This window comes from Poecilia latipinna, unplaced genomic scaffold, assembly GCF_001443285.1.
Source record: "Poecilia latipinna isolate Pla-1442-1.1 unplaced genomic scaffold, P_latipinna-1.0 Scaffold457, whole genome shotgun sequence".
Classification (NCBI taxonomy): Eukaryota; Metazoa; Chordata; class Actinopteri; order Cyprinodontiformes; family Poeciliidae; genus Poecilia; species Poecilia latipinna.
In genome coordinates, this window is record NW_015113073.1 from 531,688 (window position 1) to 551,647 (window position 19,960).

Below are 19,960 nucleotides of genomic sequence, written 5' to 3' on the forward strand. Positions count from 1 at the left end.
CTCTACCAGCGGACCTGGAGGAGTTTGTTCAAAGTGCTGGGGAGCATGGAGTCATCATCATGACTCTGGGAACTTTGGTTAACGCCTTACCAGAAGATGTTGTGAATGAGATTGCCAGTGTCTTTGCTAAGATGCCCCAAAAGGTACATTCACTTTCTCTATGTAACATTTCTAATTATCACATCTTAATATTATTGTTTCATTCATTAGTCCTAAATATGATGCTTCTCATTTGGCAATCAAAGAGCCATGAAGTGGTATGAGCTGAAAAACGAAGACAGAATTGTGTCAGTTGTGATCTAAATGATAAATGGAGTGGACTGAATTATTGTGGAGATTTTATTGCTTATTCTTGTTCAATGTGGTCACTCAGCGTTAACAACACTACTACCACAGTTACATAGACATCCATGAATCATTGGAGTTTCCCAGGGGCACATCGTACAGAAGACGTGATGAGCAAATGTCACAATGAAACCCACAACAATTCAAAACAATGTCTCTCCCCCTTGATCCATTTTCATTGTAGTGATTCTAAACAAAAACCTTGAAGAGCAACTTCAGAGTTCAAATGGCGTAGCGGTAATTTATGATGGTACAAAGTCTCCTTAACCAATAGATGATTGGTTGCTGATATATGTTGCTGATCAGCAACATCTATTGTAGATAAAACCCTTTTCATAGTAACGATTCAAAGCTAAGCGAGATGGGTAGGAGTATGATTTACCTTTGTGTCTGCTCAGTTCCTAGTTGGTAGCTCAAAATGCCCTGTGGGAATTATCATGGGCACTCCAATTTTCAGATCTTTCTGAACTGACAGATTGTGAAACAACAGGAGACCCAGCAAGGAATCTGCAATCTGCTCCTGAACATGTACTGACATGAAACCCCTCCTGCTGAATTAATAATCACACTGAATAAAACTAGCATATCTCTTTAGAAAATAGATATTATTTTGTAGTATATGAATATAAATTTGTTTCAACAGTCCAAACAGTATTCTTTAAAAAAAAAAAAAAAAAAAAACATTTACAGTCCAATGAACCTGCCAGATTGAAATGTGGTGAAATAATTTCACCACACTTGATATGAGTATCTGCTGATACTCATATCAACAAAAATATGATCTCAAAGGGATTTTAGAATCAATTTTAGAAGATAATTGCTGTTCAAGTTAAAATATAAATAGTAAATATTTACATATGTTTTTGATTTATCCATTTTGAATTAGGTGATTTGGAAGCACAGAGGAAAGCGTCCCTCTACTCTGGGCAACAACACTCTAATGATGGACTGGATGCCACAGAAAGATCTACTTGGCCACCCACAAATAAAAGCCTTCATAGCTCATGGAGGAACAAATGGAGTCCAGGAAGCCATTTACTATGGAGTCCCTGTGCTTGGCATACCCTTGTTCTTTGACCAGCATGACAACCTTCTACGTCTACAGAAAAGAGGAGCAGCAAAGATTATTCAGCTCCATGAAGTTAATGGTCACAGCTTTGAGAGAGCTGTTAAGGAAGTGCTCCATAAAGACAGCTACAAGGAAAGTATTCAGAGACTGTCACGTTTACACCGAGATCAGCCAATGCCACCCATGGATCAGGCCACTTTCTGGATAGAGTATGTGATACGCCACAGAGGGGCTCCTCACCTGCGCACAGAGGCTCACAGGATGCCGTGGTACTCATACCATTGCTTAGATGTACTACTCTTTTTGATGACGTCTGTAGGTGTGGTCCTCTACTCTGTTTTTGCTGTAATTAGATTTCTATTTTGCAAAAGAAAGAACAGAAAATATAAACAAAGCTGATTTGCATTAAAGTTATTTGTCTGTGGGTTTGGGTTCATAGTTGTCCCTTTGTCATGTTTTGTTTCTCTAGGTTATTTTCCGTTTCTGTTTAGATTGTCATCTTTTACTTAAATTAGATTATTTTTGATTCAATTACTCTCTTACCTTGTTCTGACGCCTGGTCTCGTCTTTATTCATTGTTATTCTAGTCTCCTTTGTCTTCTGTTCTAGCCTTGATATCATTTTTCCTATGCATCAGTCCTGTTATGTTCTAGCAGAGCAGATTTTGTTATCCTTTAGATGTCAGGTTTTATTTTCTGTCAACTTTTATTATTGTAGTCTTTCTAGTCTGCTTCTCCTATTCAGTTCCTCAGCTCAGTATTCTCCCTGTTAATTTAGATCAGTAATCCTCTTCACCTGTCTCGCGTTTTTTTTAGGTTCTAGTCTTACCTTTGCGTGGTGCAGGATTCTTGTGCATTTTTATGTCTGTTAGTTGAGTAAACACTCATGTCCATGTCAAGTTTTTAAGTTTAAATAAATTTTCACTGTGCCATGTTGCTGTTTGCATTTTGGCTCTTCCCTATCTGCCCCTTCCCCAATCTTGACAATAACATCACAAGGTGTAAAAGTGCTTATCCAATGAAAACCAGCTCAGCATTCGTTTAGCCTTATTCTTAAGGGCCGTTTTATACATTTCAAATCACATATTTCCATCTTCTGCACAATCAAGTAACTATGTTAGCTTCAGTTGGTATGAAAATGATGTACATATAACTTAAAATTAATTTGACCCTGGATATCAACTTGACACCTTGAAATTGGACTCCGTTTCTTTAAGAAGCTCCACTTTCTAACACTCCTTCTTCAAAACGTCATCAAAACAATGCTCCTCCATGATGCCGTTTACAGTCAATCTTAGGAGCGATGGGCTAAGGAGTAGTTTGTATGATAATCTCAGCAGATGCAGAGCTCCACCAGGTGTTTGACAACTGTTGCTGTCCCTAGTTTGGAGGAGCTGTTCGGACGAGGTGTGCTCTGTGGACAGAAAGCGCGACAGCAAACTGCAGCACCAAGAGTGGAGATTTGGGTAAATAGACAACACTTTGTATGAGCAAGTGTTTGGCACCCCCAAATGGCAGTCTTTGGAGAACCAAGGATTTCTCAAACACGCATAAACTCTCCAGTGTATTCAATATAATCAATGATTAATCACACTATTTGAAGTCTGGTTTAAAATAACTCCCTGGTTCAGCTATGAAATGATTGTTTCTTTCTTCTGACATGCACTTCTTTCTTTTGTGCACTTCTGCATCTGAAGCTTAATCTTACATAACTCACTCTAATACTCTTATGAAAGAGGTCATTGATTCGCTATGATGAAACCACTGTTCTTGCTTAACTGCAATGTACTGTGCGTGCCTTATTTACTAGTGAAAGAGCAGATTGTCTCTGCAGCTGGAGTTTGAACTCAAATACCTACTGGTTTATCTTGAACAAGCTGTCAGTGTGGGTACTCAGGACGGTCATAGTCTTTACCAACATTAGGTAAGTAAATTAAGAAACCATCTGAAATTGGAAACTGAGTGTATTATCACTTTTGTTGTTCTAGTCATTTTAAACAAATTTTAGCTGTAATCTTTTGTCCGGACTTGATTTGTATCTGTACTAATGAAATACATTTATTTCTGTTCGGGACATTGTAGAATCCATGGCTCTGACTCGTTTCTCCGGTATAGTCATAATGTCCTTACACCTAATCCTGTTGACATCACACTGCGATGGGGAAAACATATTGGTGTTCCCTGTGGATGGCAGCCACTGGATTAATATGAAAATACTACTGGAAGAACTTCATACCAGAGGACACAACATCAGTGTGATCAGGTCTTCTACCAGCTGGTACATTCCAGAAAAATCCCCCCTCTACACATCCATCACCATTGAAATGGATGAAGGTTTAGAGAACTTTTTTGACATATATCTACAGGAGCATATGAGGGTATGTGTTTATATATATACTGCATGTAAAAGCCTGTCCTACTAAGGCAGTGTTTCCCAACCCTGGTCCTCTATACACACTGCCCTGCGTGATTTAGACGCTCCCCTGCTCCAAACACACATGATTTCAATTGATGGCTGATTAATAAGCTTTTGTTGAACTGCAGTCATCTGAATCAGGTGTCTTAAATCAGGGAAACATCTAAGACATGCAGGGCAATGTGCCTCGAGGACCAGGGTTGGGAAATACAATGCTAAGGTAATGTGATATAAAGAAATAAAAGCTTGATCAATCATTTCGGAGCTTTCTGGTTTTACCGTGAAATGCATCTTGTGCAGTTTAGCTGAATAACAAACATATGTTGAAGGAGGAGAAAAATGAGATATTCCACAATTACTGATATGCTGAACTGTCTTTTGGTCCAGTTTCATGTTGGTGAAAGTCTGTCAGCATCTCCTGTCTTGACTTGGTAGTATTTGCCAAGCCAAGTCTACCAGTCTAAATCTACCAGATTATCAAAGGTATCCCCTGTTCACAGCCCTTTCTGTGAGCCCTCATGGGTTTTTATCAGGTTAAGGTCTGGATCTGTTGAAGATCATTCCAAGAAAAACTGTTCATGGTTTTATCCACCTTCAGATAAATCTAACGCCGTCTGAAGAGAAATGTGACCACAGACCATGATGTAGACACCATCTTTTCACTGCGGGTTTATGATGTTTTCATTATGCACAGTATGTTTGCGGTGATCTTTCTTTTGGAATAGTGACTGAAAGCCCATGTTAGGTTTCATCTGATTATAACAAAATATTCCACAAGACCGAGAGAAATTTTTGCACACCAAGATGTTTTCTTTTAAAGAGAAATATTATTTTAGTCTTACTCATTCGCTAAGATGCATTAAAAATACTAGAGACTGTCGTCACATTTAACATTCCAACACTAAACAGACATGTCTGCTCACTCTAATCTTGCAATAAGGTTTTTGAACCTTTCTGATAACTTTCCATATATTTTTAAAATTAATTATCAAGTCAAGATGAACTTTATTCCAAGGCAAAATTTGTTTTGCAGCCAACAAAGAACAAATGTAAACGAAAGTACAAATATGACCGACTGATATACAAAAATAACCATGTAATACATATCAATCAGCATACAGAATTTATGAAGAAACATTCAGCATCATTAATCTTGTTTTTCTACCTCTATTTCAACCAATACTTATGCATCCTTTAGGCTTCGAAACCTCCCTGCAAACTAAATTTCTTTAGTTAAGAAATTTAAATAAAAAAGTGTCAAGAAAATCCTACTTGGACTTTCTTGTCGATCTGAAAGAAACAGAACAGTTTTTTCAGATTTTCTATAATTAATGCAACATATGTACAAAAATAGACAGAATGCTCCAATTAAATTAAATGATGGTTACAACACATTAAAAGCACAGGGGATTGCAGATGTTGGCTATTACGTTGTTGCAAGTATTTTCTTTTTAATTTTTCACTCTAGATTAGCTTGTTTTTTATTTAAATTGCAGAGGATATAATGTGCCATGTTAATTGCCGAGGTCCCTCTTGAAAATGAGATCTAGATCTCAATGGGGTTTACCTGGTTTAATAAAGGAAATAAAAAAAATGGTTGAAATGTTTTAATGGTTAGATCCTTTGTTTTTTCATCACAATATTTATTTCGCATGAACCTTGCATTTGAATTGGCAAATCTAAACTTTTTGTTCTTAAATGTGTTTCATGAAGTCATGCTTTTAACCACGTTTTTCTGTTTCACAATTTTCTTTAGGCACAGCGAGAAGGGGCTTCACTTTTGACTTTCTTGAAGCTTACCAAGGATTTCCTTTCTATGATTACTCAAGCCCATTTGGTGTGGTGTAATGCTACAATTCAGATTTTTCAGAATCCGATTTTGGTCAAAAACCTAAAAGAGTCCCAATATGATTTGGTTCTTGCTGATCCAGCCATGGGTCCAGGGCTCGTGTTAGCTAAATATCTTGAACTGCCTTTAGTCCTTAATGTTCGCTGGATTACAAGTGGAGAAGGTCACTTTATTTTGGCACCTTCACCCCTCTCATACATCCCAGTGCCTGGATCTGGCTTAACCGACAAAATGGATTTTATCCAGAGGGTGAAAAACTTTTTTTTCTACAGTATCATAAAATTCCAGGAAAAGTTTCTTGTGGGACCTATCTATGATAATTTGTGCAATAAATACATCGAGGGTGGGTGTGACATTGTCTCACTGCTTCAAGGTGCTGACATTTGGCTGTTCAGGTCAGATTTCGTTTTTGAGTTTCCTCGGCCAACAATGCCAAATGTTGTCTACATTGGAGGGTTCCAGTGTAAACCTGCACAGCCTCTACCAGCGGACCTGGAGGAGTTTGTTCAGAGTGCTGGGGAGCATGGAGTCATCATCATGACTCTGGGAACTTTTGTTAACGCCTTACCCAAAGAGGTTGCGGATGAAATTGCCAGTGTTTTTGCCAAGATGCCCCAAAAGGTAAAAAAATGATCTTTTTCATATTTAGGTTTTGAGTTGTTTTAGGATCAGGTCATGGAAAATATCCATAAAAACAGACACCAGTTATTAAATAATAAATTCTTCTGATCAAGTTTGAGTGTGAAGTTTCATACAGAGATTTATAACAGTGAGGAGGAGGAAATCAGGAGAAATGCTATATGAGAGCATTGTTTTGGAGATCAGGAAAACTAGCTCCTACCCAATAATTTAAACGCTTTCTGTTGTAATTCAGCACGATGATGAATGACCATTTTGCCAAAAAAAAAACAAATTCTATATTCCTTCTGCATTAACTTATACTTTTTCTCCAGTTCTAATAAGAATTGCTGCACTGTTTTGCACAGGCAATTGTTAGCATGTCCTATCCAACAGCTGTGTCACCACACCGGTTTAAAAACTAACTTGCAATTTATCTTTAAATTATGCAATGGTCATCTCTCTATTTTCCAGACTCCCATCAATGTTGTACTTGTGATGATCTAATCCTTCAGTTATCCAGCTGCCAGCTCCTTCAGTTTTCTACTGAGAAAACTTCTATTAGACTCTATATCTCCATTTACATGTAGATTTCCCTCTCCAGCATACAACTAATAACTTTACAAGTCGTTGATAAGGAGAAAGTTAAAATCCTCCATTTGTGGTCTTACACACTAAGACCACAGTGGCATTTGAGCACTCTCATGTTTGTTTGGCTCTGACAGAGAAAATGTTTTGTCCCAACAGCATTTACGGATTGGAGAGGATCTATAGCCATCAGTAGACATTTTGATCTGCCAGAAAATACTTACAGTAAAAGCTACTCTTAAAGAAAGTTCTGTCTTACAAGATCAAATTCATGCTCACAAACAATAACTGTGAGGAACTCATTGGTCTGTCCTCCTTACCTATTTATTCCCACAGATCTCCCCACTCTTGTCTGTATAGAAGATATTCATAGGAAAATACTCATGCCATCTTTTTCTACAGTCACATTTGCATTTGTTGTATTTTATTATTATTATTTTTTTTATCTTTGTTATCCTGAAATGTCATATGTACAACAATTAGACAATGGAAACCCAGAAAACATTAAGTACCATCATCCATATGGTGCTCCCTTCCTGGGTTTTCCAGACATGGAATATGTTGTGTTGTAAAAAGAAAAAGACATTTGAAATTACTTTGCTGTTTTAAAAAAAAATGGAATGGCTGATTTCCAAACAATATTAACAGGTTTTATATTTCTGTATATTTGCCCTGAAGATTACAGCATTACCCATGCTACACTTGTACAGTATTGTGCAAATTTTGGCCTTCACTGAACATTTACATTGTGTGTGCCTTTTATTATCAGGTGATTTGGAGGCACAAAGGTGATCATCCCTCTACTTTGGGCAACAACACTCTAATAGTGGACTGGATGCCACAAAAGGACCTCCTTGGCCACCCGCAGATCAAAGTCTTCGTAGCTCATGGGGGAACAAATGGAGTCCAGGAAGCCATTTACTATGGAGTCCCTGTGCTTGGCATACCCTTGTTCTTTGACCAGTATGACAATCTCCTGCGTTTGCAGGAAAGAGGAGCAGCAAAGATTATTCAACTAGCTGATGTAAATGGTCACACGTTTGAGAAGACTATTAAGGAACTGCTCCACAAAGTCAGCTACCGGGAAAACATGCAAAGACTTTCAAGCTTGCACAGAGATCAGCCAACGCCACCCATGGATCAGGCTACTTTCTGGGTGGAGTATGTGATGCGCCACAAAGGAGCCCCTCACTTGCGCACAGAGGCTTATGGGATGCCTTGGTACTCATACTATTGTTTTGATGTTCTAATTTTCTTGGTGACAGCAGTGACTTTGCCCCTCTTTTCTATTTTTGCCATCGCAAAATTTCTTTGCTGTAGAAGAAAGAAGAGGACAAAAACCAAACAGAGTTAACTTCAGTCAACCTTGCTCAGAAAAATAAGAATTGTCCAAAATTGCTTTATTTGGACAAATGCATTATCTCTTTTCCAATGCCCCACAGTGCCAACATAAAGAGCATTTTCTAAATAAAACTACATCTGTCAAGGAATTATGATCTCACTGGTTTAGTAGGAATAAACTAGTGATAATATTCTGCGTGTCACTGATCCTCATGACTTGTAAAAGTTGGATGTTTGATTCCAGCTATGATACACAGATGGCAGGAAACCTGACAGCGAGTTCTTACTTTGCTGTCTGGAGTACCTATAGTACCTGATAGAAAGTCTTGACCTAATTTTTGCACATGTAAGAAATTATTTTAAATGGGTTTGCCATGTTGTACTTTCATGATTTGTTTGAAAATTCGACTGATGTGAAAATGCCACTAGACAATTCAGGGGAATTAAAGTTTCTCAACTAGTCAACAATACTTTTAACACAAAGTGGTTTGAATTTCTTGGCTAAAAGCTGTCTCTCAATCTTCTTTCTTCATTCTTCTAATATAACATTATGTATTGTAGTTTGAAGAAAAGTTCTCTATATAACCAAAAGACTTTAACATCTGCAGCAGGATTAGCCTAAGTTTACACAGAACAAATCAGAGTAAGAGTAAGAGGAAGCACACAGTCCTTATCTGGTTCGTCCTAATCTGCCTCACTCAGCCTGTTCTCGGCTCTGGCTCTTTTCCTGTCTCTGTCTTGTTTCCGTTGACTTGGAAAATCTTTTCTGTCATTGTAGTCTAATGAGATCATGTTTCTGTGGAAAGCTCTTTTCTATAGAGCTCTGAAAAAAAAAAAAACTACACCCACTTACAACTGTGTGAATGCTAAAGGGAAATAATCTCCAAACAAGAAAAGATATAAGTTAAATGGGGGAAAAAAAAAAAACATATGTACAACCTCTTTATAGGATTCATGCCTGTTTAACTTTGTTATATTTTATTACATTAAAGCTACAACCTTATGGTATACTTTACTAGGCTTTTAGGTTTTAAAACTGTGTTTTTTCACAATAATCCACTGCCTTTTGTTTAGTCATCAAATAATATCTCTAAATTTCTGGCTGTAATCAGAAAACAATATGACAAAGTTATCAATGCTTTAACTTTGTCATATTATGAAACAATAAAATTAAGATGGAACATTTCAAATTGTATTGTATTGTATTGTATTGTATTGTATTGTATTGTATTCAATTCAGAAAGCCTGAACATGTGACTGTTTTAAGTTTACCTATATTTATGCTAACTTCATATTACAATAATGGAAATAAAGCTCACTCCTTAATGAGAATTGTTTACATATTCTGTATACAGGGATCATGGAACATACTTGAATTTACTCAAACTTTTTAAGTTTGCAGTTAATCTTTTTTCAATAAATCATGCAATAGTAGAATCAAAACTGCAATTTTTTATCTATTTCAGATTAGACTTAATAGCTGTTCTATGCATTTATTACCTATGCACTAAAAGTATACCTTTGTCAGACAATCTCACCTTGTGAAACTAAAACACCTTCTTGGACCAATTGTGTCAATGAAAGTTTTTATAAGTCTTTTAGAGGTCTTTACTCTGTCTAGAAGGCTGTATCCAGTTTATTTTGACATGCATTGAGTCTTCTGTTCAACCTATCGTTTTGCTAATGACTAATTACCAAAGCCGAACTTTATTACTTCACCTCTGTTGTGTATGTTCTGATGAAGACTCATCCCTTTTCTTTAACCTTACCATATAAAAATGAGTAGCTTTAATTATCTTGTGAAATTAAAACACACAATCTTTTATGAGGAGCTTCACACAAACACCATCAGACTTGAAGTTCCCAAAGGGCTTCTCCAAGGCATGATATCATTCTCTCTACAGACATAGATCACATTCCCTTCTCTCTCTGAACCAATACTTGTCAGAAGCACAAATGGTTTCACTCATCTGCACAATAAAGCCTACTCTATAGATTTTGTGTAGGCAGATGTTGCTGTCTGTTCAGAGTTGGCAAACATCAACATAGTTGAGTAATGGGAAATTTTCCCAGACAAATTTTCTTCTCAAACACACAAAGGGATCCGATATGTAGTAAATGTAACTGCCCTCTCTTGGGGCGACAATACTGACTGCATAGGTTCTATAAACTTTTGGACAATCATCTTAAATTAAATTCAATCCATTAAACTTTGCTTTATTGTGGGGAAAAAAACTATGTATAAATTAACTATGTATAAATTAACAATTTAACTATATATATATATATATATATATATATATATATATATATATAGGAACAACATAGAAATGTGCAGTTCTAGGTACAGCCAAGATACTGCGCAGAACCTCTGGTAGAGGACCCGAGCTCAGAGGATGAAAGAGACCACCCGCGGAGGGTGAGAAGGGAATTGTTATCTATCTATCTATCTATCTATCTATCTATCTATCTATCTATCTATCTATCTATCTATCTATCTATCTATCTATCTATCTATATATATATATATATATATATATATATATATAAATATACATATAAATATATATATAAGTACAATACTATCAATATTGTACTATTCCTAGTATTGTACTACTAGGAATAGTGCATTTTCAAAGGCTTGTATATATTAGCACTTAGTTATTCATAAGTAACTAGGAAATTTAAAAGTAATTAGAAATCCTTAATCAGTGAATTTAAGCAGAATTATAAATAATTGTCATTATGGTCTTTTTATGTATATATCAGAGCAAATAATAGTTTATTTGCATCAAGCATGATGGGGTGTGTTTCTTGATCTCTTTCGACCAAACACACCACATTAAATTAATCCCCCTGTTTTCGATTTACACAAGTCGTGCATTTGAGATTATTTGGAAATCCTTTTCAGTCACAGTTCATCCATCATAGAGTAAATCTGGATGGGACTTTGCTCTTGTCTCAGCAGAGACTCCCCTCAGGCTCTATAAATTTTTGATTTGCTGCTATGGTTGGCTGGTTTTAATTTAGAGTTGAAGAACAAACAGCGTAGTTTTCTGGAATTGTACTTGGAGAAAAAGGAATGTATGAAATCTTTGGATCAGATTCTGGGAGACGGATTGCAATGTCTCTGAGAACTGGCGGACCATAATGCATACTGCACACTCATGTACCTTGTGGTCGTAAAAAAAATAAAATAAATAAAAACAATACATTTCTTCCAATGGAAATTGCACTCAGTATGACTGCTTGTTCATCACCTATATTACATGTGTAGCTATATTGTTACAGGGACACCTGTCACAATGCTCTCTCATTAAGATGTCACTTGTCACTGCTGTGAATAGTGAAATTCTTATAAAAGTGCAATGGGTTGCTGGTGAGGTTTTTAATAATAAACATGGGATTACACAGGGTCAGCAAAAAACAACATATCATGGCCAGACTTCCAGGTTCCAGATTTACTTGGTAGTTTTGCTCTCTGTTCCTATAAAATGGAATGACAAAATGGCCCCTCTCTCCACTTACAAAACAATTTTAATACATCCTTTAGATGAAGTCTATGAGATAGATTTTGGCATAAGCATGTTTTGGCTCGGATGTGTGACATCTCTTCATTATGGTTGCATGTTTATGGTGTGATTGGGACAGTTGCAAAGACAACTGTGGAACTAAAGTGTCTCGACAATTCTGTGTAACTGGAGATATGTCATGTATTTTGCTCCAGGATTTATATGATTATAAATCTTTTAAGCAGTAAAGCTAATGTTGTAATTCTTCAGGCATATTGTTGACTGGGCTGGAGACAGACACCAGACAATAAAACATTTTCTTAAACGACTTTTAAAAATGTGCAAACAGTGGAGTTATTTGACACGCGCAACACGAAGAGGCTGAAGTGGGCGTGGCCTACTCCATTTAATTCTGCATGAGGCAGAAATTCGATGATTTGAAGCTTTTTGTTATCAAGCTATTAAAAATCTATCATGCTTCCTATAAGCAGTTTAGGTTACTAATCGGACTTACTACAGAAGGATCAAGTCACTAAAACATAGATGTCAAATAATTCCAAATATATTCTGAGATGACCAGCTCCATATCTGAAACTATTTCCATTCCACAAATAACTTTTAAAACAACATTGACATAATTTAACAGCAATTATAAAACTGACCCAAAATTTAAATAAATAAATCCACAATAAGTAAATGCTATAATCACTGGTATCTTTTTAAGCACTGGTAACTGAAACATTCTTGGCAAATGACATAACTTTCTTGGTGACATCTAACTTTTCATTAGAGGACAATATCCTCTATTGTTAAGTATTTCAGGTAATATCTCAGCAATATGAAAAACAAATGAAACAAAGTCTATTTCATATGTATTTACAAATGTATTTTTTTTTCAGCAACATTGTAAATGTTAGATGCAAACATGGTAGAAACTTATATTCGGGACAAAGAGAAAGTTTAATTTTCCAAAACAAAAGGTTTCTTGAAAACTGAGAAAAAAAATATCCAATTTATTTTTCACTACCACTTGAATAACAGCATAGTGATATTAAAACACCGTTTGTCGTAATATTAGAAGCATAATTTTATACAAAAACTCATTGCAAACCTCCCAAAAGTCTTCCTAAGAAATGTCTTCACAACATAAAAACTTTAAAGGATCATTTGTAAAATGTCTCATTTTTCATCCCCCATTTATTCCACTATAAAATTTTGGCTTTAAGACGCAACATTCACATGAAAAGTATTTTAATTTCATTACAAAACTAAAACACATCATTCCTACCACACAGAGATCGGCTTAGATGATGTTAAGACAAATAAATTGCTTGATTCACTCGATTAATTTGAATTAGTCCACAGTTACACCAGAACTCAACCAGGAGCACTGATCATGCATTCTTTCTGTTTCACATCACTCCTTTGGTTTGTAATGACGTTTGACCAGCCTTGCTCTTCTTCTTACTCCAGCTGTGAAAGATAAAACAGGACTAATTATACCGGGTTTGTGATGGAGAACAAATGGGAAACGGTTAAATTAGGCTACAGAACAAATTAATTGCAGGTTAAGGCTTTATATTTCTATCCAGGCTCTTACTTGGTGGCTTCTTAGCTGCAGAAAATCCTCCGCCCTCTGTAAAAGGAAACAGCTTTTTCAGTCATGCTGATACATTGCTAAATCTTTACAGATTTGCAGGTAAGGGATTTCACCTTGAATGAGTCTGGTGATTTTCCCAGATTCTTCATTTAGCAGAGCTGGGTTATCACCAAAGCTGGTGATCTTAGACAAATCTGGGACTGAATGTGCAAACAAACCTCTTTAAAGATAGTCACTGGACATGCATTGATATTGACTTCGTCGAGTCTTCTTAAACTCAACCGTTTTTATGCCTTAATGTGCAGACTTCTTACCCGCAATGATCTGAGGCTCGTTCACCGTGGTGATTGTGGTTTCACCTTTAAGATTAGGATGGGAGAAGAAGGTTGGGTGTCATTTAACAGTTTTGAATCTCTATTGACTGAATTTGCTTCCCATTATTCCTTTGGTTCTTTTAGGCTAAAATCTCCTCACTCATTTTAGCATTTCAGTCTAGTTGAGGACTGAATTTTGACAGGCTTTGTAGCCATTTTGTTTTAGATATGCAGCTAAGTTTGGAATCTAATACTAATATTAGACCCATTTCACGTCAGGCTTCAGCTTTCAAAGAGATGATTGTATATTTATTTTTGTCATACAGACAAAGTCATGAGCAGACTAGTGACTGCTAGGTGTCCAGGGGCCATGGCAACATAGACACGGCCTCATCATCATTCATTATTTGCCACCTTGCTCAACAGATGGTCCGTGTGTTTGTGCTGATATGCTTTTTGCATTTTGCCAAGCATGGTGCTATTTCTTTTTATTATTTTCAGACATGCAGTGCCATGAAACAGTAGACACAGCTCTACATACATCTTCCGTTTTGCCTAGATGCTTGAGAGTTGGTCTTTCTAAACTTTGGAGCAACACCTTCCATTGAGCTCTGCAGTAACTGTCAATGATGCTTTCATAGTTTAACAAGACAGAGAGTGTTTTTGCTGAAAGAGACACAGTCTTAAATCGAGGCTTAAGGCCCTCTGGAAAGGATTCAACATTTTAGAGCAACCTACTTGTTTCTGTCCTCCTCCTACTAGTTCTGCCTTCTCCACCTGCATTAAAACACATGAGATCACAAGTGATCAGCTTGTTGCTTTTCATACTTCCTTGGTTGTTTTGGACCCACAACACAACAGATGAATACATTTTCCAAATGCACATATTTTTTAACTTACCTCCGATAATTCTTGTGACCTTGCTCATGGAAGGCTGTCGGCCGATGACCCTGGTTACCGTTTTGGTGGACTGGTCCACCTCAGCAACCACCTTTGAGCCAGCTGGTTTTATCACTCTTGTCACTTGTTTGATGCTTGGCTTCCCTTCAATGACTGTGGTAACTGTTTTAATCGAAGGTTGTTTTTCTTCAATGATCACCGTTTCTGTTTCTGGTACTAAAAAGAAACATGTTAAAAGTTATGTTTATAAATGTTGCAAAGGCATTTCTTACCATAAAATATAGCTTTAAAACTGTTTATATATAATTTTTTTATTCTGCTTTTTGCAGTGGATTAAGTTGTACCTGTTAAATAAAAGCATTTTGAGTCGACCAAAAATTGTGGATCCACACATCCACCATACAAAGGAAGCTCGTTCCAGCTGCCTAAGTTGGTAATCTAGTTCTGTCATAACCCAAATCATGGGACCACAGGTGAGAGTTGGTAAGTTGGTGGTGAAATCAGGTGAAAGTTGAAGTTTATGTAAATGTAAAGCTTAACTTTTTGGCCTAGATCTTTCATCAACACAAGAGTAAAGCAATGCCCATGTTAATTCAAATGAGGCCCACATCTGTCTACAGCTCCTTAACTCTAGGTTCCCCAGTCCAACACCTTCCTCTCCAAGACAACACCTTGAGGTCAAAGAGGGGCTGGCCTGGCAGAATCTACACTGGGACCAAGATGACAATAACTGATTTGGCAGTACAAAGATTGGAAAGCCTCCCTTCAGCCCGTACTACTCCAGATCCAATCATGCAGACTTATTAAAAGTCAGCTACTTGCATTTTAGAAACCAATTTGCATTAGTTTTATAACATACATCACACATTTCAGTACTTTCCAAAATGCATGCTTTTAATTTTCTTTTTACGAAGATTTGAAAATAATATGACAAAAAAAGAACATCTGCCAGAAGCCTATTTCAAACCTATGACTATGTTTTATCTGACAATATTTATAAGGGCCATAAAAAGAATTACAACTGCCTTCTAATCTGTGGCCTGGGGCCTTTTGGCCTACATTTAGACTCAAAGCCAGAGTAATATCTGCTCTTTGAAATTAAGTCATAAAGTGAGAAGGTAATTTACTCTTCAAACTTTGGCTGTTTACCTTTGTGCATATAATACTGTTGCAACACTGAACGTGATATTGGCAACAAAGTATTAAAATGGCTGGTGAAAGTGTTTATCACCACTTTTTTTTTTCACTGTTTGTTATGATACAACCACAGACCTCGGTTACTGTGGAGCCTAATGCTGAGGTGGAAAAAAAGGAGGCGTGTTTTTCTAAAACTTTTTACATAGAATAATGGAGAGTTGTCAGGATTTTGGGTTGTTTTTTTTTTCTGTGTTTATGGTTTTGATCATTTCACTTGCAACCACATATGCAGCCTGGCTGAAACAATACCGAAGCAGCTGCAGGGCTTTTAAGAAATGTCTCTAAAATATTTCCAGAAGAGACAGAACGTTTTACCCAATTGTCTTTCCAAAATAGTTCAAGATTAGTTGGGGCAGATGTAACGCTTTGAACTACCTTGTTGCTGAAATGTGAGACTCAGATACGTTTTGACTTGTAAAGTGACTGTGAATTTATTTAAGGATTTCAACAAACCTAGAAATTATTTGATTTCAGTTATGTCTGATCAGTTTTTTGAGAAGTAGAATTCCTTAAATCTAATTCAGACTAATAATGTTCGTCATATAAACACTGGAATAGTTTTTCAGAAACTGAATCATAATACTTTTAGCATGATAAAGTATGTTGGCAAGAAGAAGTGCAATTCAGCTGAATACAGCAGGGAGAAGGCGTCAAGGTCTTATCAAGTCAGTTACATTCTTTTTCCTCTGCGTCATCAACTTTCAAATTCTTCAAATGCAAACCTTGGGAGTTTAAGATATCTGAGTTTGAATTGAAGCCCAATTACTTATGAAAACTTTTTTTTTTCTGATTCATAATAATTTTAACGCTCTATGCGATTTGTATTGGCTCAGTTTAAATGAGGAAACGACTTCCACATGACCTTCATGGTCTATGACTTTAAACCCTTACTACCTCATTTTAGAAATACCAACTGACCCAAGCAGGCTTAAATGATAATGAGAGTGGAGGGAAAAAAAAGCAGGACCAGACAATAGTTTTAATGTACTAATGAGCTTCGTCTTGCTTCATAATGGATTTCTATAGTTATTATTCATTAAACAACATTTATGCCAATAGAGCCTGCAGGGACTCCACAACAAAGCTGGTCTCTATCTTTTAACAGTGTTGTTGTCTTACCTTTAATGTAACGAGTAGTTGTGATGATCCGTTCTGTAAAGTAGTAAAATCAGTTTTAGCTTCTATTTTTACTCATCTTACTGCATTAAGGGAAAAAAAAGGAACACCTACTAATAAAGGTGAGTGGGATCTCAGCGTAAGTAAATCCAGAAACAAACTAAAGAACAAAAAGCACAAACAGATGATATACTAAACAGAGTACTTTTCTCTTTTAATCATGATTGTTTTTTTTTTTTGTTGTTGTTCCAATACCTTTATTTCAATATACTTAATCAGCTTTTGCAGCACCAACAGGAGGTCCTGACGGCCCACAGGTAGGTCTATACATGACATGCAACATATCTTCTTGATTATGCAATATGTATATTATGCCACTCGAACACACATGATGGGGTGTTGCATGCCATTTCTTACCTGCTGGGTAGAGAACATTTTTCACCACATGGACCACACCATTTGTAGCCATCAGATCACTCTTGGGAATCTCCACTGAGTTGACACGGATAGAATTATTTTCCTTTGGGGGAAAGAGAAAAAAACCTTGAGAATATGCCTTTTTTTTATAATTTTGAAAGAGAAATGTATTAGAAAACCAAAATATCGCAACACTTCATTGTAGCCGACCCCAAAAATAAACAAGCTGAGGCAGGTAGAGGCTCAAAGGGAGGTAGACATGAGGAGTGAAGGTAAAGAATTTGCATTGATGTTTAAGATAAGATATTATGCTTTATTACCCTTGGCTGTTCTCCACAGCATATTGTTTAGCCTTGAAGCAGTTTTCATATAGGCCTCTCTGATGTGAGTTTAAAATGAGATAGTTGAAAAAAAGTTGAATCCAAAACTCAAATTCCCAGAATGTGTGACCATAAAATTTAATTACACAATGACAAAAGCATGTTTATGAAGAAACAGTAAAGGTAGTTAAAGGTAAAACAAAGGTTCAGTGTTAAAAAAAAACACTCAACCTTTGTTTCATCTTTTTAACACTCAACAAAGGTTGAGTGTTAAAAAACACTCAACCTTTGTTTTATCTTTAACATATTTCATTCAAGAGATGCTTGTGCATGCAATTTACCAGAAGTTGGAAGTACGTTTAGATTTTTTTTTGGTGACATTTGTGTTGCATATGTGCCACTAAATCCATTTGAAAGCAGATTTTGAACTTGTTTTAGGATCTTACATGTACAGTTTTAAAGTTCTGAAAATATGTGGTCAAGTGTAGAAAACAAAATGAATTGGATCGATAGGAAAAAAAAAAGATTTTCCCCTCCAGATCAGAACTCAGTCTCTGATGCCACTGGAGGGGATGAAACATCTTGCTGTGGAACCAGAGAATGGCAGATTGATTAGAATGTTATCTGGAGAAATGTGTCTTCTTCTTCGGTTTGTTGTGATGAAAAAGAAATACTGAGCCCAAAAGCAAGCTGTAAATTTACTTATCTGTCTCAGTTCAGACTCTTGCCTCGAGGTCACTCGAGGTAACCTATAGATCATGAATAAAAGAACAAGATTCCGGCTACAAGAAGCTGAAATTAGCTTTTTACACAAGGTGGCTGTGTTTGGTCAGGAGCTTCATTAGGATCTGCTACTCGAAAGGAGTCAACCCTCACTGAAGAGGTAGATTTGGGCATCTAATTAGGATGCCTTCTTGTGAAGACTTTTGGGCATGTTCCAAAAAAAAAAAAAAAAAGGTTTCAAAATGACCACTTAATTGATGACAGATGGATGTGTTCATTCAATTTCTGCTTTTTTGAGTTGAGGATGTAGAAGAAATGAAAAAGCTCTTACAGATTTAAGTTGGAGGGGTTTGCCTTGCAGAGTTTTCAATAGATTAGTCACTTTAGCTTCTAGTCCTCCATTGATGATGATGCCCTCACTGAAGTGGTAGAGAAGAATGTTTCTCAAAGCCTTTACATCACCTGCCAATGACGACACAGACGATTTTGATTTGATTACTCAAGTGCATACCTGAGCTACTAAAATCGCGGTGGGGTTTTGATGGATACTAACCTTTAAGCAAATCCAAGTCATCTGCACCAAGGGCTTCAAATGCCTCGTCAGTTGGTGCAAAGATTGTGTAGGAGCCATTCTGCTTCAGCAGATCTTCCAGACCAGCTGTTTCCATTAGTGACAAGAAAATCCTGCCATTGCCATTATTTGTCAGTGGGAGAACAGAAAGAAAGAACAAACAAACAAACAAAAAACATTTAAAATGTTAATTTAAAAACAAAAAAACAAAACAGGAATTAAGGATCATGAGCATTCAACAGAAATTATGTTACCATTTTAAAATTTACAATCAGTGAAGGCAAATGAAGAACATGTGAGCTGCTAAGTACGGTGACCGACAGGTGCAAATGCTCAGCAACAGAGAAAACATGCAAACAAAAAAAGAGAGATGCAAACAGATGAAATCCAGCAAACAAAACAAAAAATAAAAAAAAAGAGACGCAGACAAAAAGCAAATGAAATTAAGCAAACAAAAAAGAGACGCAAACAAAAGTCCCTCCTGCTTTGCTCGACCAAAACAGCAGAAGATGCCTCAATCAGTACTGCAGGATATTGAATGAATAAATACATTACTTTAGTGAACCAAAAATATTTACAGCTATTACCAGACTTAATGTGTTTCACCTCCACTCATAGGGGAAAACTATTGGGAGTTTTTAAAAACGATTTGGCGGGAGACATGGGTTCTCTCTCGGTGTACCGAACCTGGAGCGCTCGGCCAGCTGACAGCAGGCGAGGGGAGCTGGCTGTTAATGCAGCGGGAGCAGACAACTCCGAAAACGTTGGAACAATATTGTAATTAAGTGATTTACTGAGCAGATATTTCAGATCTATACATCTACATAGTCGCCTAAAAACTTTGTAAAAAATCAGTTTGAGTAATTTTAAGTGGAATACAGCAAAAATAATTGTGCCGCCATTTATGCTTTTCTGAACACCCGTTTTAAAGGATGCAGACCCTAAATTTGGACGCAGCTGTTTTTGTTCGACTCCCTCTAGTGGTCTGGAGCACTTCCGTTTTCAGCACTTTTTGTTTGCATCTTTTCTTTTGTTTGCTGAATTTAATTTGTGGTTGCAGTCTTT

The 19,960-nt window shown here is 36.6% G+C and overlaps 3 protein-coding genes and 1 long non-coding RNA gene across 5 annotated transcripts in view; 3 read left to right on the top strand and 1 right to left on the bottom strand.

Moving 5' to 3' along the window:
• Positions 1-2,189, top strand: part of LOC106951412 (UDP-glucuronosyltransferase 2C1-like) — a 15,580-nt gene extending 13,391 nt beyond the window's left edge. The window contains exon 4 of the mRNA XM_015038946.1: positions 1,232-2,189. Within this exon, the coding sequence (XP_014894432.1) occupies positions 1,232-1,813 (582 nt within the window). The 3' untranslated portion in view covers positions 1,814-2,189. The remainder of the gene's footprint in view (positions 1-1,231) is intronic.
• A 476-nt stretch (positions 2,190-2,665) lies between these two features.
• LOC106951413 (UDP-glucuronosyltransferase 2C1-like) lies at positions 2,666-9,534 on the top strand. Of its 2 annotated transcripts, XM_015038948.1 has the most exons (5): positions 2,666-2,879; positions 3,224-3,337; positions 3,496-3,791; positions 5,586-6,299; positions 7,654-9,534. In XM_015038948.1, the coding sequence occupies exons 3-5, from the start codon at positions 3,501-3,503 to the stop codon at positions 8,236-8,238; spliced, it is 1,590 nt and encodes a 529-aa protein (XP_014894434.1). In that variant the 5' UTR covers positions 2,666-2,879; positions 3,224-3,337; positions 3,496-3,500; the 3' UTR covers positions 8,239-9,534. The 2 variants fall into 2 exon arrangements, with proteins under 2 accessions (XP_014894434.1, XP_014894433.1); XM_015038947.1 differs by lacking the exon at positions 2,666-2,879 and having other exon boundaries at positions 3,171-3,337.
• A 2,308-nt stretch (positions 9,535-11,842) lies between these two features.
• LOC106951411 (periostin) overlaps positions 11,843-19,960 on the bottom strand; it is a 24,596-nt gene continuing 16,478 nt past the window's right edge. The window contains exons 12-23 of the mRNA XM_015038944.1: positions 18,878-19,008; positions 18,656-18,786; positions 17,282-17,384; positions 17,120-17,187; positions 16,979-17,024; positions 16,868-16,900; positions 14,552-14,767; positions 14,390-14,428; positions 13,652-13,696; positions 13,451-13,537; positions 13,338-13,373; positions 11,843-13,210 (exon numbers count right to left, since the gene is read on the bottom strand). Of these exons, the coding sequence (XP_014894430.1) occupies positions 13,155-13,210; positions 13,338-13,373; positions 13,451-13,537; positions 13,652-13,696; positions 14,390-14,428; positions 14,552-14,767; positions 16,868-16,900; positions 16,979-17,024; positions 17,120-17,187; positions 17,282-17,384; positions 18,656-18,786; positions 18,878-19,008 (991 nt within the window). The 3' untranslated portion in view covers positions 11,843-13,154. The remainder of the gene's footprint in view (positions 13,211-13,337; positions 13,374-13,450; positions 13,538-13,651; positions 13,697-14,389; positions 14,429-14,551; positions 14,768-16,867; positions 16,901-16,978; positions 17,025-17,119; positions 17,188-17,281; positions 17,385-18,655; positions 18,787-18,877; positions 19,009-19,960) is intronic.
• LOC106951414 (uncharacterized) lies at positions 17,393-18,631 on the top strand. The gene is made up of 2 exons (XR_001425813.1): positions 17,393-17,805; positions 17,864-18,631. It is a non-coding gene; the product is annotated as an uncharacterized LOC106951414 (long non-coding RNA).

Coding starts and splice junctions, on each gene's coding strand:
- LOC106951413 (XM_015038948.1), top strand. CDS start 3,501: ATGGCTCTGACTCGTTTCTCCGGTATAGTCATAATGTCCTTACACCTA. Junction 3,792..5,585: donor ATCTACAGGAGCATATGAGG/GTATGTGTTTAT, acceptor AATTTTCTTTAG/GCACAGCGAGAAGGGGCTTC. Junction 6,300..7,653: donor TTGCCAAGATGCCCCAAAAG/GTAAAAAAATGA, acceptor TTTTATTATCAG/GTGATTTGGAGGCACAAAGG.